Raw genomic sequence first — 17,901 nt, 5'->3', positions numbered from 1 at the left:
CAGTAAGTGCCTTTACCCACTGAACCATCCCACTGGCCCATAAAGTAGTTTTGTGGACGGGGTGAGGGGCAAGGTTATTTAGATTTAGAGATAGAGGAGAGTGCTAACATAATAAAATACAAAGTTGCAAATACCTCTGCCCCAAGTAAATATATTGTTGCCTCTCACATCCTTCTGTGGGGCTGTCCTAAAACCCCATGCATTATCTGGTAACTAATTTGGTTTTCTCTGTTGTACTGAGGTTTCTATAAACAAGATCTAGGAGTGAAGGGCCTCTCTCCTTTCCAGCACCCCTTTGGTTTTCTGTCTTTCTAACCTGACTCAGTAAAGGCTGTACATAAACTTAATGGGACTCTATCATTAAATAACATGAAAAGTAGAGCTGTTTCTAAGAGAAACTTCTCCACTTCCCAGCTGTTTCTGCCTCCTGGCTGTGCCTTCTGAACTCCATCCAGCACTGCATCATGGGAAAACCCACCCTGTTACTCCTATGGGAGCAGAAGGTCCTTAAGAGCTGCACTGACGGCAGAAGTATCTTTATGGGTTTTTTTTTTTTTTTTTTTTTCCTGTTTGGAGTGTTTGTTTGTTTGTTTATGTGACCCATCTGTTATCCTGAAAAAGAGCAACTCAGACTGTGAAGCACCTCCTTCTGTCTCCTTCTCCCCTTAAGCACAATTCAATATAGCCTTTACACCCACTAAAGAGAGCAATTCTCGAAAGCACACACGATTTGATTAAGCAGAAAACTGTGTTTCCCCTTTGCCCTGCATTTCTGTTTCTTGAAAATGAAGTCTATGCCAAGTATCGGAAGGTCTTCCTTGCATGATCCACTGGCCTTCAAGCCACAGTAGGCGTGGAAAGATTAGGAAGGATTCAAAAGAGGTTCGTGGAGGATAACACTTCAGAAGCTCTGACCTAGTGATTCTGACTCGGTGTATACCCGTATTCCCGCTCAGAAAACTCAGGAAGGAGACCCATTTTAGGTCAGGTATCTGAGGCCAGCTTTGCCTCTGTAACTAGACCTTGTATCAAACAACAATGTGAATAATCATCTTAGTTTCAGGTGGGAGAACGGCAGGAGCTTGAAGTGTACAAAACCCTGTGTTTGAGCCCTGACATTGCCAGTCAAAAAGAAAAGAGAAACACTGTATTCTGGTAGCAGATATGCTGGTTACTCTGACCTGATCATTATACATTGTAACACCAATCCACAGCACCACAAATATGTGCACAGTTGATATGTATCAATTAAAAACAGTGCAGTTTTCAAATGATTCTGCCTAGAAGACCTGGACTAAAGAATAAAAATGTACCTTTTAACTTGTACTGGTTGATTCTAGGGGAGGACGTCTAGGCCCATATGCCTAGGTTATGAGCAGTGATGTAGAGCTGGCCCTAGGATGATGGGTGTGGGCCTGTATCTGGATAGACCCTCTGTGAGTATAAAGACTCTTCTGCCACAGCCTAGCAAAATCTCTGTTTGCCTTAACGATCTCACTGCTGCCTGGGGGCTGGGGCAGGTGTTCGGCATCCACACTGCATTGCACATGAGTTGTCGAAATGCACAATCGTTTCTGGCGATGTAGAATGCTTTTGAGCTATTATAAAGTTGGAAATCAGAAGTTCAGCCACGACTGTAAGTTGAGGACTATTTTGACGGCTGCAGAGATAACTTTAACTGTTCTCCAGTTATCTGTTTCCTGCTTTGGATCAATATTGTCACCGTTGATTATTGAGAAAAGATTTGCAGAGCGCTGAACCACCTTTGCCGAACCATTGCTGTGCTTGGGCTGAGGGGGTGGGATGGAGAATTGTGTGCGCAAGGTATGGCTCCATTAGAAAGCTATTTCTCAACTTCCCCCCTGAAATGACAAATTGACCTTCAAGATTTGTGAAATAGATGAACCGAAACAACTGAATGAGCTAAGCAAAATTACCGGAACTTACTACCCCTTTGTCCAGAACCAGTATGTCAGAGGCACTGGGGCTTTCTATTGGAGTGTGTTTATCTGAAACTGTTAGGGTCCAAATCCTACCTCCACTTTTAGGGCTTCTTACCATAGCGAAGTAACTTAACTTTTCTGACTCTGGGTTTTCTCCTATCTACTGGTATATGGCAGTATGTAACCCCTATGCCCTTGGCTAGGTAAAAGGGTCGGTCTCAAGCCATCTGCTAAAACCAGTGGTAAGAGTCGAAATATCTGGCAAACACCTATTTAAACTTTACGTTCGTGCCACAACACCACTGTGACAGTGTGGAAAGCTTCTCTTCAAACATTCTCTTTAGAGAGTTTAAATGAGTACTGGCACCGGTGTGACTTTTTCCAGAGGTCTCTCAGTTAAAAAGTTCATTGCCTTTCCTTTCCCTGTCACGGGCCACACAGCTCTGGCCCCCTTTCTTTCGCAGGCCCTGGAACGCAGGCCAGGCCGGCGGCGCAGTCCCCAACAGGTGTCCCCTGGGCACCGCAGCCCGCGGGTCCGCAGGGCCGCCCCGCCCCGCAGTGCGCACCGGGGAGGATGCGGCCTGGGCTTGAGCCTGCGCGGCCACGTGACGGCCGCTATAAGAGCGGCGGGCTGCGGACTCCCGCCCTCCCTGCTGGCCGCGGTCACCTACCGGCGCCCGGCTCCTCCGACCCACCCGGCTACACCATGACAGGTACGCCCACGTAACCGGGTCTCGCGGCGCCGCCACCCCTTCGCCCGGGAAGCTCCGGGCAGCTCGCGAGCCGCTGTAGTCTCCAGCTGCTGACCGAGCAGCGCTGCAGAGCTGCGGCTTCCGTCTCCGGCATCCGGGGAAGGCCAGGAGGGGTGGGGCGGGCGCGGGGCTCGCTGGGGTCGCCCTGAGCCCCGAGGGGCTCTCGCCACGGGCAACAGCGGGCGCCCCGCGGAAACCCCGAGTTGCGGCCCTGCTCTGGCTTCTGCACTGAGCCTATTTTTAGGCCTCAGAGGCCGGCCCGGTGCTGCGAGGTGGGAACCGGCTAGCGCCCCGGGCGGGCCTCGGTGCCACTTGTTGCAAAGGGTCAAGCCCTAGGCAAATGAACCCCAGGACTGGGCACTAGAGGTAACTGGCCCTTCTGAAAGCTTGAAGCTGTAGCCTGGGTTATGACAGCAATTGACCGGCCATCTGAAGGTTGAAGCACCCAGCTGTCAATTGGTCTTACCATCCATTTGTAGCTAAGTCTGGTGTTTTAACCCGCGTTTATAACATCTAGCCTCTCCTATTGTTAATTTAACCTGAGAAAGCTTAATCGTGTTGCTTCCTGTAATTTTAAAATCCTACTCATATTGCATATTGTTTCTCCACCACCTCCTGAGGTCACTTTGGGGCTAACACATAATTGTGCTCATTTTAACTGCTTTGGGGGCAAAATGCTTTTGAAATGTTACAGTCTCAGAACGTTCTGAGAATAACAGACAAGTAGCAGCCAAGGTTGATGGATGTAGCAGGTGTCATTACAGAGTTTAATTGACTGGAGTTAGGAAATTCACGACTCTGTACATCTCCGTAGTGGCATGACTTGTTCTGAACGGTGGCCCTGTAGAATAAGTGGGTATGGCTTCCAGGCTGGCTTTTGGGGAATGCCCTGGATAAACAGGCACCCCACACAGTCTCCCTGCTCAGAGGAATTCCCACGGCTTGTAGCATCTGCACCAGAAAATGGGCAAGGGAAATGAGGAAACCCAACAGTGGCAGTGACAAAGTCTCCCAACTCCCTTCTTGGGCAGCTGTCCCCCCAAATGACTGCTATAGAGCTTGAACCTTGGTGTCTCTACACACTTTGGATACCCACCAACTGCTAATGTTCAAGTTCCCTTTAGAGATAGTTCCCAGAGTGATCTTTCACAAAGCCTGGAAAAAAGAAAATCTTAAAGGCTGATATAATGAGGACTCTTCAGTGGGAGAAAGAATACATGTTTGACTTCCTTTCTGGCCGGGGCTTTGGGAAAATTGGCATGTATGTCCTTGTCGTTAGGGGAGGAACTGGGGATGTAGTTTATCGGTAGAACACTTGTCTAACACGTGGAAGGGTTCAGAAGCATGTGGATTTGGAATCCCAGGGAAGAATGTGGGTAAAGATAAAAGTCAGAAGAAAGGGGATAGAGATGGAAGGAGTCAGCAAGAGAGATTGGTTAGAGTTGGCTTCTAAGCTCACCAACAGAGATTGGTCACTAAGAGGTAAAGCCACTGTGGGAAGTTCGGTCAAGAGAGAAGCTTAGTTATTTTGCGGGGTGGTGGTAAGGAGGATCTTGTCTGGATGGTCTCATAAGAGGATGTCAGTATGTTTCGTGATGTTCTTATTACCACCATTTTCCTAAGCTTCACTCCTGTGTTACAGTTTGCTCTAAGGTTGTGTATAGGATTTGAGTTTTGTGGTTGTCGTGATCATCTTGAAGGTTATCTGGCATTCCTGCTAAACTGCAGGTTTACCCTATTCCTAGGCAGATGACTGAGTGAGTTCTCCTGAAAATGGGGCTGGTGCCTCATTAACAGAGAGTTGATCTCCGAAGAGATGATTTTAGGGAGCTGTGGTGGTTTGAGGGAACTTCTGGGGAGAGTTCTTTCCCTGCTGAGATATGCTTCTTTTTCTTTGTATTAAGATCAGGCTTTTGTGACGCTGACCACGAACAATGCCTATGCCAAAGGTGCACTGGTCCTGGGCTCATCTTTGAAACAGCACCGGACTACTAGGAGGATGGTTGTACTCACCAGCCCACAGGTTTCAGACTCCATGAGGTAAAGATTACCTGCCTGCCTGTCTCCTTGTTCTAGGGACACTGACACCCTTGTACCAGTGGCACTGAGCCCACACCTTCCTAGGGAGCTGAGCACTAAGTAAAGACCGATACTCGACGCTAAGGTAAAGATTATAGAATTTGACGTTTCTTCTTAGCTTTGGAGAGATGTCCTAGGATTCCTCCATTCTAGGCTCCGTCTTCCTGATTCCATCTCAGGACAGGAGGAGAACTCCCCCCCCCCCCCACTGAGTCTTCTGAGGGCGAGCCTATCAAGTTCTGTCTGTTCTCGTTTCTTTGTAGTCCTTCCCCCAAATGAAGCTAGGATTGTATTGTTTCCTCCAAACAAGGAAACCTTCAGATGCTATTGAACAATTTCATTTCTAGCTGACATTTGACACCTCATGATCTTTGTGTATGAGAGAATAAAGTCCTTATTATTAGGCTTTCTGAAACTATTACAGAATTTGTTAGACACATGCTGAGAAGCGCAAGCTGCTGATTAATTGGATTAATTCATTTTGAGTTTTAGAATTCAATTTTGCTATATCTGGGTACTAAATTTAAAAATAATTTGGTGCTCCAGCAGCTTTATGTTGTCTTATTTTTACAGTCTCCTGTAAAAGTCAGACAAGCCAGTTCCAATAAAGTGTTTCCAAGGTATTTTTGCATTAAAAAAAAAACACCAAAAACAGATAGTTTTTGAGAGTGACTAATGACTTCTGCATGCATATCCTGTCGTGTGTGTGCACGAACTCACGAACACACACACACACACACACACACACACACATACACACACACACACATATTTAGGTAATTTTGAACATTGAAAACCCTTATATGTTACATTGAGCTTACCAGGCATACTCTCAGAATGATAATATCTTAAGTTAGGTGGCACCATGAATAGTTATCATTTCTTATGGAATTAACTACATGTGCACATGAACATGGTTTGTCCTGAAGTGTATAATGACAGATTTAAGAGAGTGTACTATGCCAAAGCACCAACTGTCTTATGGTTGATAGGTTGTGAAGTAAGGGAATAGTCTTTAAGTGTATCATGTGCTGTGGAAGATTATATGTGATGCTTTCTGAAACTTATTTTTACAGAAAGGTTTTAGAGACTGTCTTTGATGAAGTCATCATGGTAGATGTCTTGGACAGTGGTGATTCTGCTCATCTAACCTTAATGAAGAGGCCTGAGCTGGGCGTCACACTGACTAAACTCCACTGCTGGTCACTTACTCAGTATTCCAAATGTGTGTTCATGGATGCAGATACTCTGGTGAGTGTGGCTTTAAGGGCTGAAAAGATGTGCGTAGTATGGAGACTGGTTACTTATTTGAGAAATATGGTCAGGACAGATTCAACCACTATCATAAGAAGTGTCAAACGATGAAGGAGGGTAAGCCTAGGCTGCCCTATAGCTGTCCCCATCTTTTGTAATGGGTCACAGGAAGAACCCAGGAAGGGTGTGCCATCACAAAAGCATTCTTGTAATACCTTTCTTTGTCTTTCTCCTCGAAAATCAGGTCCTCTCAAATATTGATGATCTTTTTGAAAGAGAAGAATTGTCAGCAGCACCAGACCCAGGGTGGCCTGACTGTTTCAATTCTGGAGTCTTTGTCTATCAACCCTCCATTGAAACGTATAACCAGCTGTTGCATCTTGCTTCTGAGCAAGGTAGTTTTGATGGTATGTACCTGCTATCATGCATTTGATAAGCAACTAGTAAGTCTCTATATATTTCACTCTTTCTCTGACACACACACACACACACACACACACACACACACACATCTATGGATGTATCAGAGTAACCTAAACTAAAATAGACACATTGGTTTTTGAGTTGTGTGTTTGTTTATGACAGGGTCTCACATTGTCCAGACTGGCTTCAAACTCACTGTGTAGATAAGGAAGACCTTGAACTGTTGATCCCAACTGGGTGTATTGTTTACTGGTGGGATCAAACCAAGTTTCACTCATGCTAGGGTAAGTACTTCTCTAGATCCAGGCAATAAATTTCCCTTAAATTAGAGTGAGTTTTTAAAAACTGAGAAAAGACCAAAGGATGACATACTTCTTTCTGTCTTGGGGCTAAGTTCAAGCATAGTGGCAGCTTGCTTGTCTGGATTATGTGATGCCCTAGATTCAATCCCTAGCACTGAATGAAATATAACTTCTGTCTCTAAACCTGAGTAAACTGCAAAAGTGTTTGGCACCCACTGCAACCAAGGGTCCATTGTTTTATGAATGGGAACTTAAGAAAACAGCCTGATAATTTGGCATTCTTTCATAAGTTATTAAAACCAAAGTTTATGTGAACAATCTCTACTTCCAAAGTCTCATTTTCTATAAAGCTGTGTGTTAAGTAAAATCTTCACAGCTGAGCAGTTGGGAGCATTCACTTGTACGTGTGAGTGTGTCTATAGCTGTAGAAAACATAGGCCCATGTGAGTCTCTGCAAACCCTAGGTATGCAGTATATGCCAAGCAAGACAACAATAAAATATGGTTTAACACGACTGAGTAGTTGGCATTGGTCCTAACTTATAAAGTCGAGCTCTGAGTACTTTATTTCAGGCGTGCTTAAGTACAGTACAACTTGGAAAAAAGTTTCCTGGTGTAACACAATCCCAAGTACACAATAAGGGATAATTACATTGTGGCTCCTTTCAACACACTGTTACTTCTTCTGTGAAGATAAGTTCTATAGATAGGCTACAAGTGTTACCTTAAAAGGGCCTAGGGAAGGCTCTGATGCAGTCTCGGTCATACTGATAGCACAGAGGTCATCCAGACCATTAACCTTCGTTTCCACCCTTCTGGGCAGAAAACAGGTTCTACAGCTCTTCCTCTGAAGAGACAACCCTGATTCTTGACTCCTCATGCTATCTGTGAGCATAAGGCTTTGTGCTCTCAACAGGCCCACGTGACTTTCCTCTCCTCCCCCCCCCCCCCCTTTTTATTCCTGGTGTTGGATTTTGAACGTAGAGCCTTGAATATGTTAGGGAAGTGCTCATCAGTGGGGGAAACGACCATCTGAATTAGTGGGTGCATTTCTGTTTCAGGCCATTGTTTTAAATAATATCAGAAACCTCACAAGACAAAGCCAACAGTTAACATGCAAAAGTGGTTCTGTTTCAAACTCCTGGAGGCAGTTCTTTAGAAAAGGTAGTATACTTAGTGCAGACAGAAAGGACACCCTCTATGAAACCTGTAGTGACTCAGTATCAGCTCTTTGACATTGTGCCAGAGTCATAAGCAGGAAACATGGGGATGGCTAGAAGCCCGGGCGCTGTAGCAGATGCCTGCTTCAGCAGCTTCTTTCCTCCTAAGAGCATACCTTTGATTTGAAGTAAGTGGATCTCTCAGAATAAGCTGAGCCAGGCTTTCCCATTAAGATTCAATGCTGATCATCGAGGAAGATTTATTCTTGGGTCCAGGGATAGAGCTCAGTCGGTAAGAATGCTTGAAATGCAAGCACAAAGACCCATGTTTGCATCCACAGCACCCATGTGTGGGTCAGCCTGTGATGTCAGTGCTCAGGTTTAGATGAAGACACACAGATTCATTTCTGTTAACTAGTTACAAAAGTTTAAAAATCATAAATGTCTGAACACGTGTTACATTGCTGGAGTCAAACTTGAAACTTGACAGCATTTCCAGCTATACATACGAAGTTGGCATTGTTTCCCCTTGTAGACTTCAAATTCTATATAGTTATTTGCCTGAAGATTTGGGATTTATAGCTCTTTATAATATCATCACAAAGAATAAGATGGTTAAGTTTCAACCTTGTTTCAAATAGTAAACCTACAAGTGATTCCGTATTGTACCCCCTGTTCCTTTACCTACCCCCCCACCCCCAATCCAAAACCAAGAGATGTGTGGCTACTTCTAGAGAATGTGTTTTCTTGAGACAGATTGTTCTCATGTTTCTAAACTAGTTATATAGCCCAGGCTGGCCATAAATCCGTTATCATCCTGCCCCAGCCTTCCAAATTCTGCTTGGGCACATTTGTCTTAGCTGCAGGAGGCCAGTGCTACCGGCACCTGAAGGGTAGAAGCTGCTATGGCTGCGGTGGCTGCTGCTGAATAGTGTGTGTAGTACAGAGGAGAGCTCCTCACAGTGAACCATCCATCCTACCACATCAGCCGTGCTGAGGTGAAAATGCTCTGTTCTATGCCGGAGGTTTCTCAGCGGGTAAAGTGCCCTCCCTGTGATTGTCATAACCTGAGTTCAGTTTCTCAGGCACACATAAACTAATGGGAACTAAGTGCTGGACTGCTTTTGTAACCTAAGCAGTAGGGGGATCAGACACAGCAGGAGCTCTGACTTAGCTTAATTGATGAGCCTCGGGATCAGTGAGAGAAAATGAAAGTTAGGTTGCATGCAGTCAAAGAACATGCTAAATGTCAGTGTTGAACCTCCACATGCATGTGGCATATACATATTAATGACTATAACACACAAGCTTTTGTGCATGTGTGCACATGTTCAAGTGCATACACACACACACACACACACACACACACACACACACACACACACACACACACACACGTTGTCTTGCTTGAGCAACTTTAAGAAAATTATTTTAACTATTCACTGGGACCAATAGATAAAAGGGTGTCACTTTACTGACTTTGTTTTAGCTGGTACTATTTTGTTCTCGAAAGCAGAATGGAAATATGCTAATATTGATGTTTAAACATGTGGAACACTTCTGACCCTTACACTAAAGACAGTTGCCTTAGCAAAAATAGAAGGCAGTGACTTTAGAAGAACTCCACTGTGTCTCAACCTTTGCTTTAGGTAGAGCTCTTTCCATCTACTATCCTCTAACTGAAGAAAGTTTAGTCTTCCAGAAAGCCAGCACAACCACTCTCAAGTTTAAAAAATGAGTCAAATTCTAAAATATGTGTGCTGGCCCACCAGCTGCCTCAAAGCCACGTGATTTCCATCATCTAAAGGAATTCTAGCGTCTAGGCTAGTGGCTAGGACTTCAGATCCCAATGGTCAGGCACCATCTTAAATTATTCAGGGTACAACTAAAGAAGAGTTAACAGGCAGCAGCCAAAAGCACCGTGCATTACGGAGGCCCCTAGTCGTTGAGGCTCCATGAAGCAGCTTGGAAAGCATCTGCTTTTTCATTCAGAGCTTGAACCACTGAGATTCCCTCTGTGCTGCCACATGGGTCACCATTTGGCTGTAGCTTCCCAGACACTGCCCTTCTTCCTTCCACTTGTTCCTGGCAAAGAAATGAGTTTAAACGTGGAAAAGTTAAGCAGTTGGCTGTTCAACGTGTTTAAATTCAATAGGAGACTAAACTAGATACTTTTAACTAAAAAGCCTTTTCCACTTGAGGTGTGTGCTGCTGAGTTTTATTTAAGAAGGATCACTAGCTCCGTGCCTCAGGAGCCTGCCCTTCTCTGCTTGGATGCAGTCACTCACTTGGAGCAGCATCTGGGACAGCAATGATATGACTAACACCAGTCATAAACAACTTTCTGCTGGTGGTTTATGATTTGTCTCAAAAGTTTAATGTATTTTATAGTTTGTAAAACTTATAAATACATACAGAACGTTTTAAAGATCTATTTATTTTTATGTGGATGATTGTGTTGTCTGCATACAACATTGTGCCTGGCTAGATCAGAGAGGCCCTTCAGAGTCCCTGGACCTGGTGTTCCTCATTGTTGTAAGTCACCTGGGTCCTCAGCAAGGGCAACAAGTACTCTTATCTACTGAGCCATCTCCCTATCCCAGTATATAAATATATCTTGAATGTTTTGAGATATTTTTGTTGCTTGGCATGATGGCACACACATTAGTCACAGAGCTCAGGAGGAAGAGACACAGCTCTGTGAGTTCAAACCAACTTCAGACCAGCTAGATCTACACAAGGAGGCCTTGCCTTAAAAATGTTTGTTGTTGTTAAGGTGTTAAGCCATAGGCGTGGAGGCAAACATTTTCACATACTCCTTTCTCTTGTGCACATCTTCTGACACTCACAGGGTGCCCCTCCTCCTTTCTCGTGTATTTATCAGGGCCTGAGTATCAGCAGTGTCAGATTGCTGCCACAGGAAACTTGTTAGCAGATCATTGTATCTGTCTTGAGTATCTTCAAAGTCCTGCTTAATCTCTTGGTCACATTCAAAAGATTGGAGCCTGGTGTCTCTGACAAGCTACAAGCTCTGCTGATGGCTGAGCATTCGCAGCTGCCTTTAAAGCCCTTCTAATGAGAAGGAATGTGCCCGATACTCTAATCACCAGCCTTCTGTCACATCCCTCACCAATTGCCTCTGGCCAGGAGAAGCATCCTAATATGGCAAACCAGGCTTGGCTTCTCTTATTGTTCCCCCAAGTGTCTGAACTATCAGAATTTACAACTAGTGACTGGCACCTATTTTTCCTTAGGGGCAAGTGTTAAGTTCAAATTCCTATATGTTCCTGTAAAGTTTAGTGTATTTTTAAATTATTTTGAAACTGCTTCTTTATTGAAGCTTCCTGGGAGGTTGAACAGTAGCTATTGTGAAAGTCCATTAGGTTGTATAAGATGTTGTACAAGAAAGATGGAGTCCAGGCTTATTAACGGAAGAAAGAGATTGTGATACTACAGGCCCTCATGGGGTGAAATGAAGCTGCCACACTGGCCTCTAAATTCCAACTCAGTCTGCACAAGCTCTGGAATATACTTTCCTCTGTGTCTCTAAAGTATCCTGAATGAAGGTTGCTTATGTATCCATATGTGTCAGTTTTAAAAACTCATTACAAGAATTCATATTGCCCAATCTGGAGTGGCCTATTATTTATTTACTTAACAGTTGCTTAAATGATTATAATAAAAGTGCCCTGAAATTTTAATTTATATACTAGAACTTTGGGTTTATAATTAAAGTTTGGAGAAAATAGGGAATAAATATTTGTGGCAGAATATTAGATTTTATTTTACCTTAAGCTGAATCTGGGATCTGTAATAAAGTTGGTATCTCTCCAGCTTCTTAATTCTCCTTGATAGCCTTAGAATCTGATAATGTTTTACAGATTGGGTGTACCTTCTCTAATTTTTGTAGTTAGTTTGGCTTTGTACTGAATTTGCCCAACAGAAGAAGGAAGGGCTGATGCACTTCAGAATAAGTGAGTAGGTGCGTGCTTTCTCTGAAGACTCTTTTTCTTTATACTCTTGAGCCATTTTCTGTCTGCCATGAACTTGCAAGAAGGAGAAATGAAGGGAAACAGGAGGAGGAAGGAACTAAGGGGTTATGTGCCTGTGGACTCTGAAGCGAACTGGTTTACATTCTCCTTTATCTCCCCGCAGTCCCGTGAGGGACACCTTCTGGCCAGCGTGTGTCAAGTGTTCTCACTCATTGCTATAAGGTCAGGACAGCAGCTTTCCTACTGACCCTGAACTGGTGGCAAAGCCAGGTGTGACCAGAGTCTTCCTCAGTGGGCCTCAGTGTACCCGAGGAGGGGTGGAGGACGCTTGCTTTGTTATGTCTCTTTCCCAGGGAGCTCACACTGGATCATTCTCGGGAATAAATCCTGAGGACGATTATACATGAAAAAACATCCGTATTACCTTGTTCATCGTGTAAGTTAATTTCTTAAAGTTCACTTCTCTGAGTAGAAAGAGCAGCTGCTGCATTGATAATTTTATAGATGAAGTGAAAACAGTACAGGTCTGTGTCTTTTGCAGCTCTGCTCCTCCCCCTCTGCTCTGCAGAGTCTGAAGAGATTGTCATTCTCAACCAATGCTCTCAGTGGGCACAATCCTCTCCTGCTTGCTGTTCTTGGATGCTACTGATACCCTCACCTGCGTTCCTATAAGTGTCCACTGACTTGGTGTTTCAAAACTTATCTTAACCTCTCATTTAAGCAGGATAACAAATTGAAGGAGCGAGAATAGTCCTAAATACCCAGGTTTGGATTTGTGCCTTTGTTTTTGTTTGTGTGGTTTTTGTTTGTTTGTTTTTCCATCATTTTTTAAATTGGATTTCTCTGCATTTACATTTCAGGTGTTATCCCTTCCCTCAATCCCATCCCCCTCCCATTGCCTCCACAAAGGTGCTCCCTCTCCCAACCACTCTCTCCCACCTCAGCACTTTGGTATTCCCCTACACTGGGTCCATTGAGGCCTTCTCTGGACCAAAGACCTCTCCTCCCATTGATGTCAGACAATGCCATCCTCTGCTGCATATGTACCTGGGCCATGGGTCTCCCCATGCGAACTCATTGGTTGGTGTTTTAGTCCCTGGGAGCTGTGGTGACTTTGGTTAGTTGATCATTTTGTTCTTCCCATGGGGTTGCAGACCCTTTCAGCTCCTTCAGTCCTTTCTCTAGCTCCTTCATTGGGGTCCTCGTGTTCAGTCTGATGGATAGTTGCAAGCATCCTCCTCTGTATCAGTATGGCTCTGGCAGAGCCTCTGAAGAGGCATCCATATCAAGTTCCAGCCAGTAAGCACTTACTTGGCATCATCAATAGTGCGTGGGTTTAGTGGCTACATATAGGGTGGATCCCCAGGTGAGGCAGTCTCTGATCATTTCTCCAATTCCTGCTCCTCTATTTGTCCCTTTATTTACTCCCATGAGTATTTTGTTCTCCCTTCTATGAAGGACTGAGGCATCCACCTTCTGGCCTTCCTTCTCTATAAGCTTCATAAGTCCTATGGATTGTTTCTTGGGTATGCTTAGCTTCTGGGGCTAGTATCTGCTCATAATTGAGTACATACCATGAGTGTTCTTTTGTGACTGGGTTACCTCAGTCAGGATGATGGATTTGTGCCTCTCTAAAGCTTACAATATTTGAGAGCTTGTGGGTATTTGACAAGCAGTTATGCAACCATGGTTCTGCCAGGATCATCTTTCTAATGAGACTCTGGACCAAGAGTTCCTGCTTTAGACTAGGAATGTGTCATAGTTGCTAAAAATCAATGTCTCATGGCTTGTATGCAATGTAACTTGGTCATTAAGAATTTTTCTAAGTTCAGTGAGCTATATAACATGAAGTGTTAAGTCATTTGTTCTTGGTTTGAATGGATTAAAGCCAGTGAAATGCAGGAATGCCTGGGCCAAGTACCTAGATTTCCCTAAGCCATGTAGGGTTAATCTCCTGATGCCTGGTAAATTCATTACTCTAGAGGAAAAATCCCATCTCCACTGTCAGCAGATTTACCTGTATTACCTGTCGTTTGGTAATCTTTGGCCTGCTTCTGTGTGCAGCAGTGATGGTATCTTTCAGATAAAATGTAAAAGCCAGCGTTGGCGATTAAGTTTTATGTCATTTCAGTGCCTGACTGGTAATAGTTGGAAATTATTTACTTAACATTGCCCCTTTGCCCTCCTTTTGAATTAGGAAGCATTTGAGTGTTGGACCTTCTCATTTATTGTATACATTATACATATACAAAACATAAGACTTTGTTTTATAGAGAAAATTTTTAAGTGTTGCATTCATCAATAAAGTAAATCTCAAAAGGAGTCTTTGTCTGACGGACTGTGGACCACTATTCCTCATCTCGTGTGCGTGTGTGTGTATGTGCGTGTTCACATGGATTCTGATTCTGTGGGACGAGGGTGAGATTCAGCATTCTGCATTTCTGTCAATCTCTTGGCTAAGAACTGTGCTATTGCAACCCGAGTCATAAGTGCGGAGCACTGGTAAGAACTTTCTTATGGAAGAGCTACTGGGATTGTTGTTTAATCTAGAATTGGTTTATACCTTCCTCTTGTGACAGTGGGCAAGGGATCTACTGACAAACTGGGCAGTCCCAGAAACTAGACAGTATTGGGCACATGTCCAGATGTCAGAGGCAGTATTCAATGTCAATAGAACCAAGAGAGGCAATGTCTTCTTATGGTGTTCCCATGGCTACCAGGCTCATGACCCTACTCAAAAGTGTTACGGGGCTATAAAGTAGCAGCTTTGGGCAGCCTAATGGAAGGAAGGTACAGAACTGGGTATTTGTTTTTGTTGTAAAACTGGAGCCACATGAGTCCCTTGTTTCTTGTTCTTGCTCTCTGCCTCACCTATGCACATACTCCAGTTTACCAGATCACAGCTACTGGTGATCATTGCTAATCATGCCTATCAGGTATGACATGACTGAGATTAAAAGTTCCTTAACCTTCGAGATTAAGTCAAGATGCCTCTAAATCTGACTAAACAGTCCTGAACAACATCTGGGATTTTTTTTTTTTTTTTTTTTTTTTTTTTTGTGGTAGAAATTCAGCAGCCTTCTTTGCATCTTTGTGCCCTTTGTGAGACAGGTGTACCTGTATGCACACTCTGTTTGAGTGTGTTCTTAATATTTCTTTAAAAGAAATTCAGATCTAAATGATATTTCAAAGGAAAAAAAAAGACAGTCTTACTGACCCTACTACAGATCTTTCTAAAGTTTATGCAACTGCCTTACTGAAATGTTTGGGAAAAGATGACTGGGCTCTCCAGACTGCTTGAAGTCAAGTGTGGCGCCACACACCTGAAACCACAGCGTAGAAACTAAGGTTTCCTTAACTACAATGAAAGGTCAAGGCCAGCCTGGCCTACATGGGAACCCTGTCAGAACACTAGACGGTACTTATTTCCATGTTGAATTCGCTGTTGTTGGGGATAGACAGTGATTTGTTGTAGTCGTATGATGGTGACAATGGTCACAGTACTTACTGAGCATTTCAGGTTTGCCAGCATGATGTAGGTACATCCCTGTTCCCAAGGCAACTTTATTGCCTCTTATCCTTACTGTTTCCTGGTGCCTCAGGACCCCTCAGTCTTCACTCGGCTAATGAGCTAGGGATGTTTGCAAGGGGCCTGACAGTAGGCAGGAACAGAGGCCACCAGCCTGTGACTCGAAGGCCGACAGCTCTGACTCCTCTTTCCCAAGCTTACATTGTTCAGACTTGAACATGAGAAGTTCACATAGGCCTCTGTTGGATTCAGTTTTTTTGGATGCTTTATATACATAGCCATTATTCACTTTAAGCATTTTTAAGGGTCTTACAGTGTTTCATAAAAAGACAGTAGAAGGGCTGAAGATGTAGCTCAGTGGTAGAATGTTTTTCCAGCAAACACAAGATTCTGGGTTTCATCCCTAGGTCTGCCAACAAACAAAACCGGTGCTTCAGACAAGTAAGTGGTTTTCTAAAGTTCAAAATAAGAGCTATTAAAATATAAAAACTATTGCTTATATTGTCTGGGGATATATATATAATATAAATACATATATATATATATACATATATATATACAAATTGTGAATTTTATTTATGATATAACTTAATAGTCACCCACATGGGGGGAGGGGCAATGAGATTGGATGGGTGTCCCCTCACAGAGAACTCAGTTGGCAATAATTGGATGTGTAGAGTTTTATTAGTAATATGATTTATCATCTACATACATACTATAAGAACACATTAAGAATGCTTAGAAAGGTCTTAGGACAATTCTCATTCCTGCCACTTTATATTGATACCTTTGAATTAAAAAAATAAAATAAGGAAAAAATGAGAGAGAAACATCTATAGTACTAATCCTCTAATATGTTACTTTCAATTTTATTCTTATATGTCTAATGTTTCTATCACATGAATGCAGCTATGTGTCTTTGTGATAACAGTGGACAGATGGTCTTTGTGATGGTTTTAGTGACATGATAGTAACTATGAAAGATCAGTCCATTCATTTGCTCTCCCTCTGTGACATGTTATTTCAGCGTTTCTACTGTGGAGGTTCTCAGATACCTTGAGGGTTTTTGCAGTTATTCAGGAAGTAGTTTTCTATATTTCTGACATTCTGTTATGAAGGGGGGCTGACAATGAGAAGCAAATACAGAGCCAAAATCATTACCCTTGAGAAATTTAGAATCAAAACAACCAACACTTTCTTATTGTATTTTTCAGTTTAATTACATTAATCATTTTTTTATTTTGAGTGAATTGTGAATTGACATGCTGCTCTCTGAAATAATAGAAATTCTCTACATCCCTCAACCGTCTCCCTCAGTGGCAACACCCTATATAGCTATAGTATAGAACAAAAATAAGGACTGTAATGTTGAATCAGCCCACCAGCATTGTTCTGATCTCATCAGTTTTACCAGTGCACTGATTTGTGTGTCTGTGTGGATGTGATCTATTCCACTTATCAAATGCATGGTAGTTATCACTACCACAGTCAAGAACAGAACAGACCCCCTCATGACACACTTACAGCCACAGCCTCCTCTCCTTCTCTCTCCTGTCCTTGGCATCCACGAATATGTCCTCTATGGTTTTATCACTCCCAGGAGTTTATATAAATGGAGTCATTCTGGTATTCCCTCAGCAGTATTTCTTTGAGATTGATCCAAGTCCTATGTACCAGTTTTCTCCTTTGCTCTGAGTGACTTTCAAATTATGGTTATATTTATTTACTTGTTGAATGACATATGAATTATTTCTAGTTCTGAACTTTAATAAATAAAGCTGTCAGGACTATTTCCTCAGTCTTTTGTTTTGATAACTATGTAAAAAAGAAAATTAGTAAGACTGTAGACCCCTGTCCTTAGCCATTAGTATCTGTATCACCCATATTGATGATCTTTGGGAAACCCAAAGTAAGTCTCAGAATGGTGTACTGTTTGGGTTTTACTATCTCAGGCCTCAGAATATATGTTGGTCTATACAGATAAGACGATCTTTTGCATTGATCTTTCATAATAGAGTTTAGGGATACTATTGACCAAGAGCCTATGAATGGCAGGGATTTATTTATTCATTCTAGAAACTAGGAAAGCCAAGGTCAAGATGAAGTGTCTACTCAAGATTCTGACTCTGAGTATGTGTTCTGAACTCTCAGAGGCTAAAATAGAAAACTCCCAGACTAAATTTGGAAATAGTTTCTCTTAAAAGTTTATTTAGGACTTAGCTTTTTAGATTATTTGTTTGTTTTGTTTCTGTTTGTTTTTGAGGCAGGATCTCTCTCTGTAGTCTACACTGGCGGAGAATTCACTATGTGACGCAGGCAGGCAGACCTTAAACTCACAGCAATCCTTTTATTCCTTTTACCTTAGCTTCCCTCATTGGGGAATTACAGGCAAAGAGTGGAGATTACAGGAAAAAGCCACCATGCCAGGCTTTTTTTTTTTTTTCCTATAAAATGAATAGTATGTCTTC

At 42.9% G+C, this 17,901-nt stretch overlaps 1 protein-coding gene across 2 annotated transcripts in view; it reads left to right on the top strand.

Annotated features, from left to right (window-relative positions):
• Window positions 1-2,548: 2,548 nt before the first annotated feature.
• The window catches only part of GYG1 (glycogenin 1), a 31,534-nt gene continuing 16,181 nt past the window's right edge, over window positions 2,549-17,901 (top strand). Inside the window, exons 1-4 of one of the 2 annotated variants that reach the window (XM_080929242.1) lie at window positions 2,549-2,656; window positions 4,605-4,735; window positions 5,851-6,025; window positions 6,273-6,435. In XM_080929242.1, the coding sequence (XP_080785368.1) occupies window positions 4,695-4,735; window positions 5,851-6,025; window positions 6,273-6,435 (379 nt within the window). In that variant the 5' untranslated portion in view covers window positions 2,549-2,656; window positions 4,605-4,694. Of the gene's footprint in view, window positions 2,657-4,599; window positions 4,736-5,850; window positions 6,026-6,272; window positions 6,436-17,901 lie in introns of both variants that reach the window. The other variant, XM_080929241.1, reaches the window with a different exon arrangement.

Source organism: Micromys minutus, assembly GCF_963924665.1.
Source record: "Micromys minutus genome assembly, chromosome: 15".
NCBI lineage: Eukaryota > Metazoa > Chordata > Mammalia > Rodentia > Muridae > Micromys > Micromys minutus.
This window is presented reverse-complemented; position numbering and strand designations above follow the sequence as displayed.